Source organism: Aquarana catesbeiana, linkage group LG03, assembly GCF_042186555.1.
Source record: "Aquarana catesbeiana isolate 2022-GZ linkage group LG03, ASM4218655v1, whole genome shotgun sequence".
Lineage (NCBI taxonomy): Eukaryota > Metazoa > Chordata > Amphibia > Anura > Ranidae > Aquarana > Aquarana catesbeiana.
This window is the reverse complement of record NC_133326.1, coordinates 108,238,965-108,259,630: the sequence shown is the minus strand read 5'-3', so window position 1 is coordinate 108,259,630 and position 20,666 is coordinate 108,238,965. Positions and strand designations below refer to the sequence as shown.

Sequence of the window (20,666 nt, the reverse complement as noted above, 5' to 3'; positions counted from 1 at the left end):
CACAATAAGCGTATATTGATTGGTTTGTGCAAAAGTTATAGCGTCTATAAAATACGGGATAGATTTATGGCATTTTTAAAAAAAAAAAATTTATTTATTTTTTTTACTAATAATAGCGGCGTTCGCGATTTTTTTTCGTGACTGCGACATTATGGCGGACACATCAGGCACTTTTGACAGATTTTTGGGACCATTCACATTTATACAGCGATCAATGCTATAAAATTGCATTGATTACTGTGTAAATTTGACAGGCAGTGAAGGGGTTAACCACTAGGGGGCGGGGAGGGGTTAAATGTGTTTCCTAGGGAATGCTTCTAACTGTAGGGGGAGGGGACGCACAAGGGGAGGAGACCGATCAGTGTTCCTCCATTCTGGGAACACAGATCGCTCTCCTCTGAGCTGACAGGACGTGGATCTCTGTGTTTACACACAGAGATCCACGGTCCGGCCCGGTTAACGGGCAATCGCGGGTGCCCGGCAGACATCGCGGCCGCCGGGCACACGCACCGGGTCCCGAGCAATGCGGCACGCGCCCCCTAGGCGGCCGGGAACCCGAGGCCGTCATATGACGTCCACCCAGGATGGGAGATCCCATCTGTGGACATCATTTGACTGTAGGCGGGTAGGGAAGTGGTTAATTTCTGAACGTATTTGTTTTGGTTTCTTTGTATGTATGGATTGCATGGTTTGTCACCGACATGTGGTGAAAATTTCATGTCAATATCACCTTTTAGAAATAGATTTACCTAGAAAAATGGTGACGTGTTCAATACTTATTTTACCCTCTGTGGAAAAAAAAAAAAAAAAAAAAAAATATTATATATAAATATATTATATATATATATAATATAAAACTTATTGGGGAACCTGCCTTTACATGAACTTTAATGGAATCCTAGTCTTAGTTAGGGATGAGGAACATGAGTTCGACTCGAACATTGGCTGTTCGCAAGTTTGCCGAACAGCGAACAATTTGGGGTGTTCGCGGCAAATTCGAATGCCGCAGAACACCCTTTTAAAGTCTATGGGAGAAATCAAAAGTGCTAATTTTAAAGGCTTATGTGCAAGTTATTGTCATAAAAAGTGTTTGGGGACCTGGGTCCTGCCCCAGGGGACATGTATCAATGCAAAAAAAAGTTTTAAAAACGGCCGTTTTTTCAGGAGCAGTGATTTTAATAATGCTTAAAGTCAAACAATAAAAGTGTAATATCCCTTTAAATTTCGTACCTGGGAGGTGTCTATAGTATGCCTGTAAAGGGGCGCATGTTTCCCGTGTTTAGAACAGTCTGACAGCAAAATGACATTTCGAAGGAAAAAATCAATTTAAAACTACCCGCGGCTATTGCATTGCCGACAATACACAAAGTTCATTGATAAAAACGGCATGGGAATTCCCCACAGGGAAACCCCGAACCAAAATTAAAAAAAAAAAAAATGATGTGGGAGTCCCCCTAAATTCCATACCAGGCCCTTCAGGTCTGGTATGGATATTAAGGGCAACCCCGGCCAAAATTTAAAAAAAAATGATGTGGGGTTCCCCCTAAATTCCATACCAGACCCTTCAGGTCTGGTATGGATTTTAAGGAGAACCCCGCGCCAAAAAAAAAAAAAAAAAAAGGCGTGGGGTCCCCCCAAAAATCCATACCAGACCCTTATCCGAGCATGCAACCTGACAGGCCGCAGGAAAAGAGGGGGGGGGACGAGAGTGCGGCCCCCCCCTCCTGAACCGTACCAGGCCACACGCCCTCAACATTGGGAGGGTGCTTTGGGGTAGCCCCCCAAAACACCTTGTCCCCATGTTGATGAGGACAAGGGCCTCATCCCCACAACCCTGGCCGGTGGTTGTGGGGGTCTGCGGGCGGGGGGCTTATCGGAATCTGGAAGCCCCCTTTAACAAGGGGACCCCCAGATCCCGCCCCCCCCCCTGTGTGAAATGGTAAGGGGGTACTTACCCCTACCATTTCACTAAAAAACTGTCAAATGTTAAAAATGACAAGAGACAGTTTTTGACAATTCCTTTATTTAAATGCTTCTTCTTTCTTCTATCTACCTTCATCTTCTTCTGGCTCTTCTGGTTCTTCCTCCGGCGTTCTCGTCCAGCATCTCCTCCGCGGCGTCTTCTATCTTCTTCTCCTCGGGCTGCTCCGCACCCATGGCATGGGGGAGGCTCCTGCTCTTCTCTTCATCTTCTTCTTCATCCTCTTCTCTTCTTCCTTCTTCATTTTCTTCTCCGGGCCGCTCCGCATCCATGCTGGCATGGAGGGAGGCTCCCGCTGTGTGATGGCATGGCGTCTCCTCGTCTGACGGTTCTTAAATAACGGGGGGCGGGGCCACCCGGTGACCCGGCCCCCTCTGACGCACGGGACATGACGGGACTTCCCTGTGGCCCCTCCCCCCGTTATTTAAGAACCGTCAGACGAGGAGACGCCGTCACACAGCGGGAGCCTCCCCCCATGCCAGCATGGATGCGGAGCGGCCCGGTGAAGAAAATGAAGAAGAGAAGAAGGAAGAAGAGAAGAGGATGAAGAAGAAAATGAAGAGAAGAGCGGGAGCCTCCCCCCATGCCATGGGTGCGGAGCGGCCCGAGGAGAAGAAGATAGAAGACGCCGCGGAGGAGATGCTGGATGAGAACGCCGGAGGAAGAACCAGAAGAGCCAGAAGAACATGAAGGAAGATAGAAGAAAGAAGAAGCATTTAAATAAAGGAATTGTCAAAAACTGTCTCGTCATTTTTAACATTTTTGACAGTTTTTTAGTGAAATGGTAGGGGTAAGTACCCCCTTACCATTTCACACAGGGGGGGGGCCGGGATCTGGGGGTCCCCTTGTTAAAGGGGGCTTCCAGATTCCGATAAGCCCCCCGCCCGCAGACCCCCACAACCACCGGCCAGGGTTGTGGGGATGAGGCCCTTGTCCTCATCAACATGGGGACAAGGTGTTTTGGGGGGCTACCCCAAAGCACCCTCCCAATGTTGAGGGCATGTGGCCTGGTACGGTTCAGGGGGGGGCGCACTCTCGTCCCCCCCTCTTTTCCTGCGGCCTGCCAGGTTGCGTGCTCGGATAAGGGTCTGGTATGGATTTTTGGGGGGACCCTACGCCGTTTTTTTTTTTGGCACGGGGTTCCCCTTAATATCCATACCAGACCTGAAGGGCCTGGTATGGAATTTAGGGGGACTCCCACATCATTTTTTTTTTTAATTTTGGTTCGGGGTTTCCCTGTGGGGAATTCCCATGCCGTTTTTATCAATGAACTTCTATGTGTATTGTCGGCAATGCAATAGCCAAGGGTAGTTTTAAATGGGTTTTTTCCTTCGAAATGTCATTTTGCTGTCAGACTGTTCTAAACACGGGAAACATGCGCCCATTTACAGGCATACTATAGACACCCCCCAGGTACGAAATTTAAAGGGATATTACACTTTTATTGTTTGACTTTAAGCATTATTAAAATCACTGCTCCTGAAAAAACGGCTGTTTTTAAAACTTTTTTTGCATTGATCCATGTCCCCTGGGGCAGGACCCGGGTCCCCAAACACTTTTTATGACAATAACTTGCATATAAGCCTTTAAAATTAGCACCTTTGATTATTCATGTTCGTGTCCCATAGACTTTAACGGTGTTCGCGTGTTCGAGCGAACTTTTTTCCTGTTCGCATGTTCTGGTGCGAACCGAACAGGGGGGTGTTCGGCTCATCCCTAGTCTTAGTCCATATTGTTCACTATTGAGTTGGCCCACCCTTTGCAGCTATAACAAATTCAACTCTTCTGGGAGGGCTGACCACAAGGTTTAGTGTGCCTATGGGAATGTTTGACCATTCTTCCAGAAGCGCATTTCTGAGGTCAGGCACTGATGTGGACGAGAAGCCCTGGCTTGCAGTCTTCGCTCTAATTCATCCCTCTAATTCATCCCCGGGTTGAGCTCAGGACAGTCCAGGACAGTGCAGGACAGTCAAGTTCTTCTACCCCAAACTCTCTAATTCATGTCTTTATGGATCTTGCTTTGTTCGCCTTCTCTTTCTAACCTCTACTAAAAACAATGATGGCTCTGGTCTGCTTAGTTTCAAGCTACCCTTCCCTTTTTTCTTTTCTAACAGCCTCCGTGTCCTTTCTTTAATATCAATAAACTGTCAGATTTAACGACAACTCCCTAAAGAAACATGTAAAAATTATTATACCCACCCAGAAAGAACCATTTTCTTTTGAAGTAACCTAGTATGTTTTTTTTTTTTTTTTAGAAAGACAATGACAAGGATCACTGTGTCCGAATTGCTGTGGGGAATGGTGTCAGGGCCGATGTCTGGAAAGAGTTTACCAATCGTTTTGGTCCCATCAAAATGTATGAATTCTACGCAGCAACAGAGGGCAATGGTTTCTTTTTCAACTACACGGGGAAAATAGGAGCAGCTGGAAGAAGCAATCGCTTCTTAAAGGTGAGAAAGAAGAGGAAAACATTTTCTAGGTACCTCTCCCAGTCAACCTCAGCATTTCTAATATGATTAATACCCTAGTAAAACAGGTAAATAATCAACCCTGCAATGCATTATTTTATACCCATCTTGCTACTTTAAGCCAGTGTTTCTCAGCTCAAGCCCTCAATCACCTACCAACAGATTATGTTTTTTGATATTTCCTTAACATGAACCTGTGGGTTCACTTTAACCATTTTAGTACCAGCCTGTATTATTTATTACCTGGTAATTTTTTTATTGTTCATCGCTGTAATAGACTGACAATTACTCATGCAACACTGTACAAATGAGTTTAATATTTTTTGAGACAGATCTTTCTTTTGATGGGATTTAATAACTATTGTTTATTTTTTACTGTAAAATAAATAGCGCAAAAATCCCCCCTTTTTGGACAGTAGATCTCCTGTTTTTTGCCACATTTTTGTGGAATTGAAGAAATATGCTGGTACTGAGCGATTAAACATGGAGCATTAGATACATTAATGTACAGGTCATACAGAGAGAAAGGAAGAAGTGAAGGGGTTAATGTACTAGTAACATACCATACATTGACAGGATGGTGATGAAAGGGTTAATGTTCAGGATAAAAAAAAGGTGATGGGTTAATATACAGGTCATATTGAGACAGCATGGAGATAGTATGTGCATAGCTCCCAACTTTCCCTCATTTGTCTCATTTTAGTCTTATCTATATCATTGTATATAAAATACACTTTATCTTTCAAAAAGTGTTTCCCAGTGATAAATCTTTCATCCAATCTCTATATTGCTGCATTTGTACATTTCAAAAGCCAATATAAAGGAATAGTAATGAAAAAAAATAAACTTGTGGGTTTAACTATTTTTTTTATGTAATTTTCCTTTTAATGGGCGTGACAGGGGGTGTGTCATATGCCTACATACTTTTGCTAATAGGGGTCCCTCATTTCCATCTCAGAATGTTGGGAGGTATGTATGTGTAGGAGAGCAGGGGGGCATGAAAGTGATAAAAAAACACACACACAATCCCTGTGTCACTGAAATAGAATGAACAAATCTGCAGCTAGTTCTCTATTCAATCTGTTCCCATTCACAAATACTTGATCTCTCTCCTTGCCCCCATTGTAAAGGGAAGGGGAGGGATCAATGCTGTAAACTGTGCCATGTGATTGCTGTGAAGACCAATTGCAGTGATCATGTGGTACCCAGCCCCTCAGGTCAACAGGGTAGAGTGTCTCTGTCAGCCACCCAATGGCTGTTTATCCAGCACCATTTTTGAATGGTAATGGGTAAATAAAGGGCCGTCGATCTGAAGTTGAAAGACATATCCTGGTAGAAAAGAGGTTAAAGTGGCTCTAAATGTAGAAAGTTTTTTTACCTTAAATGTGTTCTATGCATTAAGAGAAAAAAACCTTTTGCCGTGTGTGGAACACATCTACCCAGCATTCTGATTCCTGTAGTTTTTGGGATGTCTAAATAAAAAGGATTTTGATCTACAGTGGTGTGCGGCCATTTCTTATAAATTCAAGCATGTAGGGAGGTTGAACAGTGTTTGGTTCTAGCGAGTTAGCAGCCAGTCCAGGCCACGGTTAACTGTTTTAACCGCTTGCCAACTATACATACATTCATACACACACACACACACACACACACACTGGCAAGGTGATTCTCCTGGGCAGGATCACGTACCTGTACATGATCCTGCACATCCGGGTCTGGGGTGCACACGTGCATCGCCGGTGACCTGCTCCCGCTGTGATTAGACACAGCGGGAGCTAATCAGCAGGTCTTGGGGACATGATGTTCGCCAGGACCCGCCGACGTTCAGGACACAGGCAAAATGGCGGTCTGCCTATGTAAACAAGGCAGATCTCCGCTCTGTGAGAAGGGATGTTTGTGATCCTGTGTTCCTGCTAACTCTGACAGTTATATAACAACTGTCACATACACAGAAGCGTCACACAGAGGAAGATGGAGGAAGAAGAGGAAGAAGAAGAAGGAGAAAGAAGAAGAAAACCGAAGGAAGACCAGAAGATGGAGGAAGAAGACATTATTAATAAAGGAATTGTCAGAAACCGGCTATTGTCTATTACCATTTTGACACTTTTTTTTTTTGAAATGGTAGGGGTACTTGTACCCCATTACCAATTTACACGGGGGGGGGGTGGGATCTGGTGGTCCCCCTGTTAAAGGGAGCTTCCAGATTCCGATAAGCCCCCCGCCCGCATACCCCCACAACCACCGGGCAAGGTTTGTGGGGATGAGGCCCTTGTCCCCATCAACATGGGGACAAGGTGCTTTGGGGGGCTACCCCAAAGCACCCTCCCCATGTTGAGGGCATGTGGCCTGCTACGGTTCAGGAGGGCGGCGCTCTCTCGTCCCCCCTCTTTTCCTGCAGCCTGCCAGGTTGCGTGCTTGGATAAGGGTCTGGTATGGATTTTGAGGGGGACCCTTACGACATTTAAAAAAAAAAAAATTTGGCGCAGGGTTCCCCTTAAAATCAGGTCTGGTATGGATTTTGAGGGGTACCCCTTCGCCATTTTTTTTTTTTAAATTTGGCGCCGGGTTCCCCTTAATTTCCATATCAGATCCGAAGGGCCTGGTATGGATTTTAGGGGGACCCCCACAAATTTTTTTTTTTAATTTTGGTTCGGGGTTCCCCTTAATATTCATACCAGACCCAAAGGGCCTGGTAATGGACTGGGGGGGGGGTGTCCCATGGTCTTTTTTTCAATGACTTTTTATCTACGGTGTATTGCCAAGACCCGACAATTCATTACAGCCACGACCAGTGTTAAATGACAATTTTTCCTTTAGAAATGTCATTTTGCTGTGGTATTGTTCTAAACACGTTTCACTTTAAGCATTAAAAAAATCACTGCTCCCGAAAAAACTGACATTTAAAAAAAAAAAATTTGCATTGATACATGTCCCCTGGGGCAGGACCCGGGTCCCCAAAAACGTTTTTTATGACAATAACTTGTACATAAGCCTTTAAAATGAACACTTTTGATTTTTCATGTTAATGTCCCATAGACTTTAGCCACCTCAATACAGTGCATTTTCACTCCCTTCCTGCCCAGGCCATTTTTCAGCTTTCAGTGCTGTCACACTTTGAATGACAATTGCGCGATCATACAACACTGTACCCAAATGAAATTGTTATTTTTTTCCCCACAAATAGAGCTTATTTTTGGTGGTACTTCATCGCCTCTGCAGTTTTTTTTAATTTTTTGCGCTATAAACAAAAGAAGAGTGACAAGTTTGAAAAAAAAAAAAAACAATATTTTTTACTTTTTGCTATAATAAATATCCAATTTTTTTTTTCTTTAAAACAAATTTTTTCCTTAGTTTAGGCCGATTATGTATTCTTCTACATATTTTTGGTAAAAAAAAAAATCGCAATAAGAGTATATTGATTGGTTTGCGCAAAAGTTATAGCATCTACAAAATAGGGGATAGATTTATAGCATTTTTATTATTATTATTTTTTTTTTTACTAGTAATAGCAGGGATCTGCAATTTTTATCGCGACTGCGATATTGCGGCGGACATATCGGACACTTTTAACACATTTTTGGGACCATTCACATTTATACAGCGATCCTTGCTATTAAAATGCATTGATTACTGTATAAATGTGACTGGCAGGGAAGGGGTTAACAATAGGTCGTGATCGAGGGGTTAACCCATCTCATGTATAATTTTTTTTACATTTTGGCCATAGTTACACTTGCAACAAAATCATTAGTTCAGAACATATGTAAGGCAATAAGACTGACTTAACGGTTTACAAAGAAGTTAACATGGTTGCATAATCATTGCCAGAAATTGGCATGGCTCCTTTGTTTTGTTCTCTTTCTGCAAATTGCCATTCATGTTCAGTATAATCATTTACTAAAGTTCATGCACTCATCTGGTTTTGAGCTATTAATTTAAATAAATTATATGGATTTTCTTGTCATCCTATATACTTTTACTTTCAATGACTACTTACAGGTGCATCTCATAAAATTATAATATCATCAAAAAGTTAATTTAGTTCAGTAATTCAATCCAAAAAGTGAACTCCTATATTCTATAGATTACACACAGAGTGATATATTTCAAGCATTTCTTATTAATTTTGATGATTATGGCTTACAGCTAGTGAAAACCCAAAATTCAGTATCTCAAAAAATATCTGCATGGTTCAGCTGCCAGAAGGAAGCCTTTACTGCGCCAGTGCAACAAAAAAGCCCACCTTGAGGCATGTCAAGGTGTTGGGCATATTGTAACCAGGCTTTTTTGTGGAACTTGTGCAGTTAAGGCTTCTTTCTGGCAACTTGACCATGCAGCTTTTTTTTTGTTCAAGTATCATCGTATTGTGCTCCTTAAAAGCAACCACACAGTTTTTCCAGAGCAGCCTGTATTTCTCCTGAGGTTACCTGTGGGGTTTTCTTTGTATCTCGAACAATTCCCGTGGCAGTTGTGGCTGAAATCTTTCTTGATCTACCTGACCTTGGCTTGGTATCAAGAGATCCCCAAAATTTTCACTTCTTATTAAATGATTGAACAGTACTGACTAGCATATTCAAGGCTTTGGATATCTTTTTATATCCTTTTCCATCTTTGTAAAGTTTAATTACCTTGTTACGCAGGTCTTTTGACTGTTCTTTTCTGCTCCCCATGGCTTAGTATCTAGCCTGCTTAGTGCATCCATGTGAGAACTAACAAACTCATTGACTATTTACAGGTATACACAGACACTAGGCACTGTGTGTGCCACTCCTGTGTCTGTACCAAGGCCAAACATTCCAGGGTATGTAAACTTTTCATCAGGGCCATTTGGGTGATTTCTGTTAACATTATAATCCTAAAAGGAGCCAAAAAACTATGTGATAATAAATGGCTTCATATGATAACTATCCTTGAATAAAAGACATTTTTTTTGGCATGATTAGTCATATTTTCAATATAAATGTCCGAATTTCCTAATCTCTGCCAGGGTATGCAAACTTTTGAGCACAACTGTGTCTCTTGATCGATAAGACCCATGTTATGGGCCTACGTGATTAGTGACCTATATTCCTTTTCAAACAATATGATAGAAGTAGACGGACTACAATGGTACCATGATCTGCTCAAAAGGATGTCACTGCACATCTTGGTGTATTGCTTGGTTGTCAACAGGACAATGTTACCCCCTTTGTCCGAGGGTTTGATCACCAGGTCCATCACCAGATCACCATTTTTGGGAAGAGGATAGATTGTCCCGTGTTGGAGAGAGTGACATATGTTTAATGTCACTAATACTAAAACAAACTATAGCCCATGGGACCTTTAATGAGGTGATCATAATACTCAAGGCAAATAAATGGAGTATATAAAATCTCTGAATTTATTTAAAGGTGTGTAAACATCATCATGAAAAATAGGCATAGACATGGGTGACAAACCCTTAAAAACAGCATGGTACAAATAACTTTCAACCATAAACATAGGTATGCAATGATGGTAGTCCAAAGTATATATGTGCTTCTCCAAACTCGACGCGTTTCGCAAGCTCTACTTACTTCTTCAGGAGTTGCTGTATGTACAAAATATCTGTGAAATTAAATATTGATTAGATATAACATACAGTATTGGTTGTGGTATGACAGAAAGCAGGGGGCCTGAGCAGGAAACCCCATACTTACTTGACGGTTGATTGGTTCTAAGGACTCACCTCCAAAGGCGACGGCGGAGGGTGTTCCACCCGGTAGCTGAAGGGGCGGGACCCACAACAGTCAAACGGGGACCAGGCGAAGAGCGAGCATGGCAAAAAAGTTGAGTGCAGAAAGGTGTGTCCCTTGGTGTCCCCCACTGACCATAAGTTACGTGACAACTGTAACAAAATAATATGTATATGTATCTAAATCCATTGATAGTTACTATAATAGTAAACTAGGAGTATAAAATTATAAGAGTAGTATACATGTTGTGTAATGAAGTCCGCAAAGATTTGGGCAGGGATGCAAAAAGGAAGGAAAAAGTGAAAAAGACAAACAGTATAGAGAAAAGTCGAAAAAGTAAAGAGATATTATGAGATCATTCTATTGGAAGGACTAAAGAAATTAAAAAGTGATGCAATGAGTGTGGGTACATGGCCCACACAGATAGTGTGTGGATGTGAAGAAATGTAATGCCCTGTACACACGATCGGTTTTCCCGTCGGAATAAACTCTGAAGGTTTTTCCGACGGAATTCCGCAGAAACTGTCTTGCGTACACACGATCACACCAAAGTCCGACCTTTAAGAATGCGGTGATGTACAACACGTACGACAGGACTAGAAAAAGAAAATTCAATAGCCAGTAGCCAATAGCTTCCGTCTCGTACTTGCTTCAGAGCATGCGTCGTTTTTGGTACGTCGGAACAGCATACAGACAAGCGGTTTTCCCGATAGGAATTGGTTCCGTCGGAAATATTTAGAACATGTTCCCTTTCTAGGTCCGTCAGAATTTTCGACGTAAAAAGTTCGATGAGGCATACACACGATCGGAATATACAATGAAAAGCTCCCGTCTGACTTTTTCTGTCGGACATTCCGCTCGTGTGTACGGGGCATAAGGGTTTAACCATAGATGTCCAAAAATGTGTTGTGGTGCTTACCAGTGTAGTATGTCCTCACACCTGTGAGTTGAAGGACCGAATGAGAAAGAAAGTTTGCCATGCCAGCCCCCCAGCCTAAATCCCTGCACGGCTGCAGCAGATTCCGCCCCTAACGCCATGCGTCAGGTGGCTGTGGTGCGAGCACGCGTCGTGCTCTCCACTACGTGGGAGCACGCGGGCTTTGAATACTGTGGGAGAGCTAAGCTGACTTGGTTTGATTAGACATAACCGTGTCAATGGGGAGTCTATATGCAACCAGGTGATCCCCTGGTGGTGAGATAGCTGTTCCCTCCTTTTTTATTACTATCTATTCTGGCTAAAGTGTATTACAGGTCAATGCCATACGTCTTATGATGAGGTCTCTCTAACTTGGTGCACTCTGATACCTGACATCCCCACATTTGCCTATAGCTCAATTGCATGTGTATGTCTGGGGTGCTGGTTTATAGACACACTATTTGCTATATGTTTATATCACACCGGTGAATAAGTATATATCCTGATACATGATCTATCGAATTATATCTATGTATATACACTTAATGAATGTCTCTCCATTTTCATTTAGAAATTGTATATAAGCGGTTCCCCGCAAAACTTGTCGAGCTTCCTAAAATTCATACTTTGTATAAGCCGTCCTGACAATAGTTGGGGTTGTCACCAGTACACCCCTAACGTAGATGGCTGTCTTGGAGACATCCAAAACAGTGGCCATCTCAGTCTCCTGACCTCAATATCATTGAGCCACTCTGGGGAGATTTCAAACGTACAGTTCATGCAAGACAGCCCAAGAATTTACAGGAACTGGAGGCTTTTTTTTTTGCCAAGAGGAATGGGCAGCTTTACCATCTGAAAAGATACAGAGCTTCATCCACAAATATCACAAAAGACTTCAAGCTGTCATTGATGTTAAAGGGGGTAATAACCAGTATTAAAAGGGGTTGCAAGCCCTTGTGTTTTTTCATCTTAATGCATTCTATGCATTAACCTCCCTGGCAGTATGATTATTTCGGATTTTAGGTGCTGAAAGCGGTACAATTATTTTGCATTGAAATTTGGCGTTTTATTTTGTAGGCCTGTAATTCTTAACAATAACACACTTAAATCTAGTAGATATCCCGGGTATGATGAAGTTTGAAACACAAAATCATAAATTATAATATAATAAATAATTTTAAAAAATAATAATATAATAATAATAAAATAAATTTCCCCACAATTCACTATCGCTCAATTCTGCAAGTGTTCTAATTTACTATCGCTGTTTTCTAGCTGGTCTAAAGCCACTTTTAATGTAAAGGAACACTTTTTGGTTGCTATGGACAATCTCAAGTTTCCAGGCAGAAAGAACAGTATATACAATAAAAAACTGCATGCAGGGCATTGGACAAAACACTGGGGACAAAAGGGATGTATGTGTTATGATTTTTCAATTTTTTTGAATTTGCCGCCAGGCTCCGCCCCCGTGCATCGCGACGCTCGCAGGGAACGGAGCCTGGCACAGAGAGGCTTCGGAGGAGGACAGAGCCCGCAGACAGCGTGGGGGGACATCGCAGGATCCTGGGGACAAGGTAAGTATACCGCTCCAGGATCCTACAATGCAATTCCGGCTCGGGGTTACCGCTAATGGTGCTGAAATTTAACCCCGAGCCACACTCGGGAATACCGTCAGGGAGGCTACAGTGAACAAACACCTGTTAGTCATAGGCCCCCCAGCCCCCCCCCCCCCCCCGTTTTACTTACCTGAGCCCCTTCATCTCATCGGCGGGGAGGCGCTGTCCCTCTCTCCATGGGGTCCCGGCTCTTGATTGGATAGATTGATAGCAGCTAATGGCTCCCGCTGCTGTCAATCAAACCCAATGACGCGGGTGCTGGGGGGCGGGGCTGAGTCCAGCATTCGTATCTGTGGATGCAAATGCTGGACTCGGGAGCGCGCCTGCAAGGTAACCCCCTCGAGAGAGACCGCTTCTCCTAGGGGATTGTCTAATGCGGGGAGGAGCCGCGAGAGCTGCTGGGGGACCCCAGAAGAGGATGATCGGGGCCACTCTGTGTAAAACAAGCTGCACAGTGGAGGTAAGTATGACATGTGTTTGGCTGAAGCCATTATCAACCATCAGTGAAAGAAAAGTTTTTGTGTTATCATTCATATTCTCTGAAAAATGGCCAAGAAATCATAAATTCTGCCAGTGTATGTAAACTTATGAGCACAACTGTATATTACAGTGCATCCAGAAAGTATTCACAGCACTTCACGTGTTCCACATTTTATGTTACAGTCTTATTCCAAAATTTATTAAATTCTTTATTTTCCTCAAAATTCTACAAACAATACCCCATAATGACAACGTGAAAGAAGTTTGTTTGAAATCTTTGCAAATTAAAAATAAAAAAATTACATGTACATAAGTATTCACAACCTTTGCAATGACACTCAAAAGTTAAACTCGGGTGCATCCTGTTTCCACTGATCATCCTTGAGATGTTTCTACAACTTGATTGGCGTCCACCTGTGGTAAATTCAGTTGATTGGATATGATCTGGAAAGGCACATACCTGTCTATATAAAGGTCCCACAGTTAACAGTGCATGTCAGAGCACAAACCAAGCCATGAAGCCCAAGGAATAATCTGTAGACCTCTGAGACAGGATTGTATCGATTCACAGATCTAGAGAAGGGTACAGAAAACTTTCTGCAGCATTGAAGGTCCCAATAAGCACAGTGGCCACCATCATCCATAAATGGAAGAAGTTTGGAATCACCAGGACTCTTCCTAGAGGGGGCCGACCCATCCAAACTGAGCAATCAGGGGAGAAGGGCCATAGTCAGGGAGGTGGCCAAGAACCCGATGGTCACTCTGATAGAGCTCCAGCATTTATTTTTGGAGAGAAGAGAACCTTCCAGCACTGCAGCACTCCACCAATCATGCCTATATGGTAGAGTGGCCAGACGGAAGCCACTCCTCAGTAAAAGGCACATGACAGCCTGCCTTGAGTTTGCCAAAAAGCACCTGAAGGACTCTCAGATCATGAGAAACAATTTTCTGGTCTGATGAAACAAAGATTGAACTCCTTTTGCCTGAATGGTAAGTGTCATGTCTGGAGGAAACCAGGCACCGCTCATCACCTGACCAATACCATCTGGGAGACTACTCAGGATCGAGGGAAAGATGAAGGCAGCATTGTACAGAGACATCCTTCTTGAAAACCTGCTCCAGAGTGCTTTGAACCTCAGACTGGGGCAAAGGTTCATCTTCCAACAGGACAACGACCCTAAGCACACAGTCAAGATAACAAAGGAGTGGCTACAGGACAATTCTGTAAATGTCCTTGATTGGCCCATACAGAGCCCAGAATTGAACCCGATTGAACATCTCTGGAGAGATGTGAAAATGGCTGTGCACGAATGATCCCCATCCAACATGATGGAGCTTGAGAGATTCCTGCAAGGAAAAATGGGATAAACTGCCTAAAAATAGTTGTGCCAAGCTTGTAGCATCATACTCAAAAATACTTGAGGCTGTAATTGGTGCTTTAACAAAGTATTGAGCAAAGGCTGTGAATACTTATGTACATGTGATTTATTTTCGTTTTTTATTTTTAATAAATTTGCAAAGATTTCAAACAAACTTCTTTCACATTGTCATTAGGTTGTATTGTTTGTAGATTTTTGAGGAAAATAATGAATTTAATCCATGGCTGTAACATAACAAAATGTGGAAAAAGGGAAGCGCTGTGAATACTTTCTGGATGCACTGTATGTATATGTTTTCCCTTGCTTTCTAACATCTCTTTCTCCTCTGAGCCCTGGAAAAAGGCGGCAAAGCAAAACACGTTGGGATTGGAATAATCCTCCCCAATGTGATATCTCAATGTTTATTTCCTTCTTTAAACACTTAAGGACCAGCCTCGTTTTGGTTTTTAGGTGTTTACATGTTTAAAACAGGTTTTTCTGCTAGAAAATTACTTAGAACCCCCAAACATTATATATGTTTTTTTTTCTAACACCCTAGAGAATAAAATGGCGGTCACTGCAATACTTTTTTTTGCACCGTATTTGCGCAGCGGTCTTAAAAGTGTACTTTTTTTGGAAAAAATTCACTTTTTTGAATAAAAAAATAAGACAACAGTAAAGTTAGCCCAATTTTTTTTTATATTGTGAAATATAATGTTACGCCAAGTAAATTGATACCCAACATGTCACGCTTGAAAATTGCGCCCGCTCGTGGAATGGCGTCAAACTTTTACCCTCAAAAATCTCCATAGGCGATGTTTAAAAAATTCTACAGGTTGCATATTTTGCGGTACAGAGGAGGTCTAGAGCTAGAATTATTGCTCTCTACTGGTCGCTGCGATACCTCACATGTGTGGTTTGACCACCGTTTTTATATGCGGGCGCTACTCGTGTGCGTTCACTTCTGCGCGCGAGCTCGTCGGGACGGGGGTTTAAAAAATTTTTTTTTTATTTTTATTATTTATTTTACAATATTTTATTAATTTTTACACTGTTTTAAAAAAAAAAAAAATGGTGTCACTTTTATTCCTATTACAAGGAATGTAAACATCCCTTGTAATAGAAAAAAGCATGACAGGACCTCTTAAATATGAGATCTGGGGTCAAAAAGACCTCAGATCTCATAATTACACTAAAATGCAATACAAAAAAAAAAGTAATTTAGAAAAATGACATTTGAAAAAATGTGCCTTTAAGAGGCGTGGACGGAAGTGACGTTTTGACGTCGCTTCCGCCCAGCAGTGTCATGGAGACGAGCGAGCGCCATCTTGGCCTCACTCGTCTCCAGACAAACCACGGAGGAGGACGCGATCACCTCCGCCGCTACCGACGGCTCCGGTAAGCGGCGGAGGGCACCGGATCGCGGTGGGAGGGATAATAGTGATCTCGCGGCGAATCCGCTGCAGGGACCACTTTTATCTGACAGCCGGCCGCCGCACGAAAACGGGGATATCGGGGTTATGGCAGTTAGCTGCTGCCATAACAACGATATCCCCGTTCAAAGTTTGGACGTACATCGTCGTGCGGCGGTCTTGAAGTGGTTAATGTTGGTTGTATAACAATATTTTGATAATACTATATATAGTGTGTATATGTGTGTGTATACATACATACATACATACATACATACATACATTCATGCATTTTTGGGTTTTCTCTAGCTGTAAGCCATAATCGGCCAAATTTAAAGAAAGAAATGCTTGAAATATCTCACACGGTGTAACATATCTATATAAAATATATGAGTTTCACTTTTTAAATTGAATTACTGAAATACATTAAGTTTTTGTTGATAGTCTAATTTTATCAGATACACCTGTATATGCAATAATGGAGTATTTTCAACATTGTATTCTTTTTACAGTTAGTACTGAGGCAGAAGGCAGAAGAAAAGAGTAAATATGTGATGCTAAATTACTTTGATTCAGGCTGGATTCACACTTTAGTTATATGGTGAGATGAGCTCTTTGTGAATGAGCTTCCAATGCCCCACAAAGGGTCAAAAAACATACATGACCCTCTTCATCAATGCATCACACCACAATACATGTTATATGTGTTGTGGTATGCTGTGGTGCATTGAGTTCTACTGTACAGTGCATTGGGGTACCATTCACAAAGAGCAGGTGCATTGTGGTAACATGCAGCCTAAGTGTGAGTGGGCCTTGATTTTCCTATAAAATAGCATATATTTACAAAAAAAAAATTATTAAGCAGGTATAAATGATATTCTTTATCATTAAATTCTGTAGACTGCTGTCTTCTAGGCTATGAGGCCCTATGAAATTATCAAGTATGATGTGGAAAAGGATGAACCAGTAAGAGATGCTTCAGGACGATGCGTTAGAGTAGCTAAAGGTAATTTTGTATAATTATTATTATTGGTCTTGCATTAAATTTATATCTTGAGCCAAAACATGTTTCTCATTTTGTATAGAGTAGGGGAGGGTTAAAACAATTAAAAAAATTTTTTTTTTTGCTATCTGTGTTCCTTTGGAAAGATATCCCTTCACTTCCTGTTCTGTAGACTCAACAAGAAGGTATAGAATATTTTTCCAGAGTAAGGGAAATATAGAATTGTTATGGGAACAAGGGTCCCTTTTGGAAATTTTTTTCCTCTATTCCGCTCTGATGGCAAGGCAAAACTGTTTTCTATGGAATGTGGACTATACAGCAGCTAAAAAGTGACCACTGCCCTCATATCAACCACAAACACAAAATGTAAATTTTAAAAAGATTAAATATATAAGTGTTATTTTTCAGATTAATTTCTGTTCTTGTTTTATCCTAGGAGAAACTGGACTGCTGATTTCAAAAATTACTGCTACAAACCCATTCACTGGGTACGCAGGGGATGCTTCTCTGACTGAGAAGAAGAGACTTCACAATGTGTTTAAAAAGGGAGATGTATACTTTAACACTGGAGATCTGATGATGGAGGATAAAGAAGGCTTTTTGTTCTTTCAGGATCGAGTAGGAGACACATTTCGGTAAGAAATCAGTGTGAGTTTTCCTTTTCCTTTTCATCTGCCCCACCACTGTAACCCTCTGCACATCTGCCCCACCACTGTACCACACTGCTCATCTGCCCCACCAATGTACCCCCTTTCCCATCTGCCCCACCCAATGTACCCCCTTTCTCATCTGCCCCACCCAATGTACCACACTGCTCATCTGCCTCACCAATATACCACCTTTCTCATGTGCCCCACCCAATGTACCCCCTTTCTCATGTGCCCCACCACTGTAACCCCCTGCACATCTGCCCAACCACTTTAACCCCCTGCACATCTGTCCCATCACTGTACTACCCTGCACATCTGCCCCACCTCTGTGCCACCCTGCTCATCTGTCCCACCACTGTAACTCCCTGTATATCTGCCCCACCAATGTTCCCCCTTTCTCATCTGCCCCATCACTGTACCTCCATGCACATCCGCTCCACCACCGAACCATCTTCTCATCTGTCCTAACACTGAACTTATCTGCTCATCTGCCCCACCACTGTAACCCCCTTTCTCATCTGCCCCACGACTATACCTCCTGCACATCTGTCCCACCTATTTCCCCACCACTGACCACCCCCCTGCTCACCTTTCCCACCACTGTAACTCCCTGCTTATCTGCCCCATCATTGTACCCCCCTGCTTTTCTATCCCACCGCTGAACCCCCTTCTCATACCTCCATGCACATCCGCCCCACCACTGAACCATCTTCTCATCTGTCCTAACACTGAACTTATCTGCTCATCTGCCCCACCACTGTAACCCCCTTTCTCATCTGCCCCACGACTATACCTCCTGCACATCTGTCCCACCTATTTCCACCCCCCCCTCTGCTCATCTTTCCCACCACTGTAACCCCCTGCTTATCTGCCCCATCATTGCATCATTGTACCCCCTTGCTCTTCTGTCCCACCATTGTAACCCCCCTGCTCATCTGCCCCATCAATGTACCCCTTTTCTCATCTGCCCCACCACTGTACCTCCCTTCACATCTGCTCCACCACTGTATCCTCATGCTCTTCTGTCTCACTACTGAATCACCTTCTCATCTGTCGTAACACTGAACTCATCTCATCTCATCTCATCTCATCTGCCGCACCACTGTAACCCGCTTTCTCTTCTGCCCCATCAATGTACCTCCTGCACATCTGTCTCACCTCTGTACCCCCCTGCTCTCTTGCCCCACCACTTTAACCCCCTGCTCATCTGCCCCACCAATACACTTCGTTTCACATCTGTCCCACTGCTCATCTGGCCCATCACTGTACCCCCCTGCTCTTCTGCCCCACTGCTGAACCCCTTTCTCAGCTCTTACACCATTGTACCTCCCTGCACATCTGCCCCACCGCTGTACCCTCCTGCTCTTCTGTTCCACCTCTGAACCCCTTCTGTTCATTTTCCCTGTACCCTCTTATCTATGATATGCGTGCTATGCAGAGTGGTGAAAGGAAGCAGAGATGAGACACATCTACTTGTCCTGGCACACTCATCCTGCTGATCCAACTCTCACATCCAGCCCACATACTTGTATGGGATGTCACATACAAGGATATGGAATGGATGCGCAATGATGAGCTCAGGTGTTTTTCTGAAAGCAGTGGGCCTGTGTGCAGGATCATAAGTTGGGTTCCCGTAGCTGAGAAAAAGTGGTTGGGTGTGATTTTTATTGCGCTGAATACTGGCTGTGGCTTAAAGGGACACAGAGTGCCGGGGTTCAGTAGTAAGTGACGCATAGGTTCAGGAATAATTTCAACAAAGTTCCTAGAAGCTCAACAGTAATTCCACAAACTGTCACCTGATTGTGGTTTTCTCAATCACAGTGAAATCCCTTCTTTCTGAGATTGGTAGTGACAACCAAGCGAGACATCTTCCTCCAGATGGCGGGCGGGGCTAGCAGGACTGTGATTGGAGGAGGAGGAATGACAGTCCTCCTCCTCCTGGAAACAGGGACTGCCCCCCCCCTAGCAGAACTGCACCCAATCTCTTCCCCATCTCAAAAGCTGACGATCGCAGCTACAGAAAAGTTAGAGAACCAAACAATGTTTCCCATCTTTTACAATGTGTGGGGGCGCAGTGCCTTCACCTCAGTACAGGTGTGGTGTGGGGAATTCTAAAATTGGAATACATTAGTGTCTCACTGACACTTCCCTGCGCTGCTCTGCTGATGGGGAGGGAGTGGAGTGCTGGAAAAAGAGGCTTTGTGTGCCGCTTACGGCACCAGTGCCGGGGGTTGCCTACCCCTGGGCTAGGCTATCCGCATTGTCAATGCCTGTAGTTTGTCAATCAGCAGCTGGCCACATCTAGTCCTGGCCACTATTTTATGGATTGATAGCACTGCTATTGTTGCCTAAATCCTTCTCAATGTGAGCTGGGGGGGACAAGCAGGTGAAGTTTAAATAAAAGAAAATTTGGTTCACTTGGGGGCCCATACAAGAGCTTACAACCTAATGGCCTTACTCTATTCTTCCAACGACATACAGAAACATTTTAGGGCGAATGTACAGTAGCCTGCCACTAGTTACATTACCAGGATGATTTTGGATTGTTGAAGAAATGCAAATAATCTAGAAAAAGACTCAAAAAAGCATAGGAAGAATGCACAAACTCCAAGCATATAGGGCCTCTTAATAGGATTCAAACCAAGGATCATATGCTGCAAGGCAAGAATGCAAAACACTGCCCCGCCATGCTGCATACTACAGTAGGTAAAACAATATGGGTTTAGTTTACTAAAACTGGATAGTGCAAAATCTGGTGCAGCTGTGCATAAAAACCAATCAGCTTTTTTTTTTTTTTTTGTCAAAGCTTAACCTCCTTTCGCCCGCCGTATAGACAAATGACGGTGGACGGGATCCCCTCTCATTCTGGGACGACTCCATATGACGTTGCCCCAGTCTCACCATCTAAAAAGCTGATGATGCATGTGTCCAATCACATGTAAACACAGAAGTACCATTTATCAGCTCTCCTCACCTCACACTGACAGAGTGGCATCTCCTCACAGTGGATACCTGTACAGATAATCAGGGCACTGATCAAGAGTGCCCTGATTATCTGTGCAGCCCCA

At 43.2% G+C, this 20,666-nt stretch overlaps 1 protein-coding gene across 1 annotated transcript in view; it reads left to right on the top strand.

Moving 5' to 3' along the window:
* LOC141131545 (long-chain fatty acid transport protein 2-like) overlaps positions 1-20,666 on the top strand; it is an 85,844-nt gene that overhangs the window by 39,511 nt on the left and 25,667 nt on the right. The window contains exons 5-7 of the mRNA XM_073618928.1: positions 4,237-4,431; positions 16,861-16,951; positions 17,385-17,583. Coding sequence (XP_073475029.1) covers positions 4,237-4,431; positions 16,861-16,951; positions 17,385-17,583 — 485 coding nt within the window. The remainder of the gene's footprint in view (positions 1-4,236; positions 4,432-16,860; positions 16,952-17,384; positions 17,584-20,666) is intronic.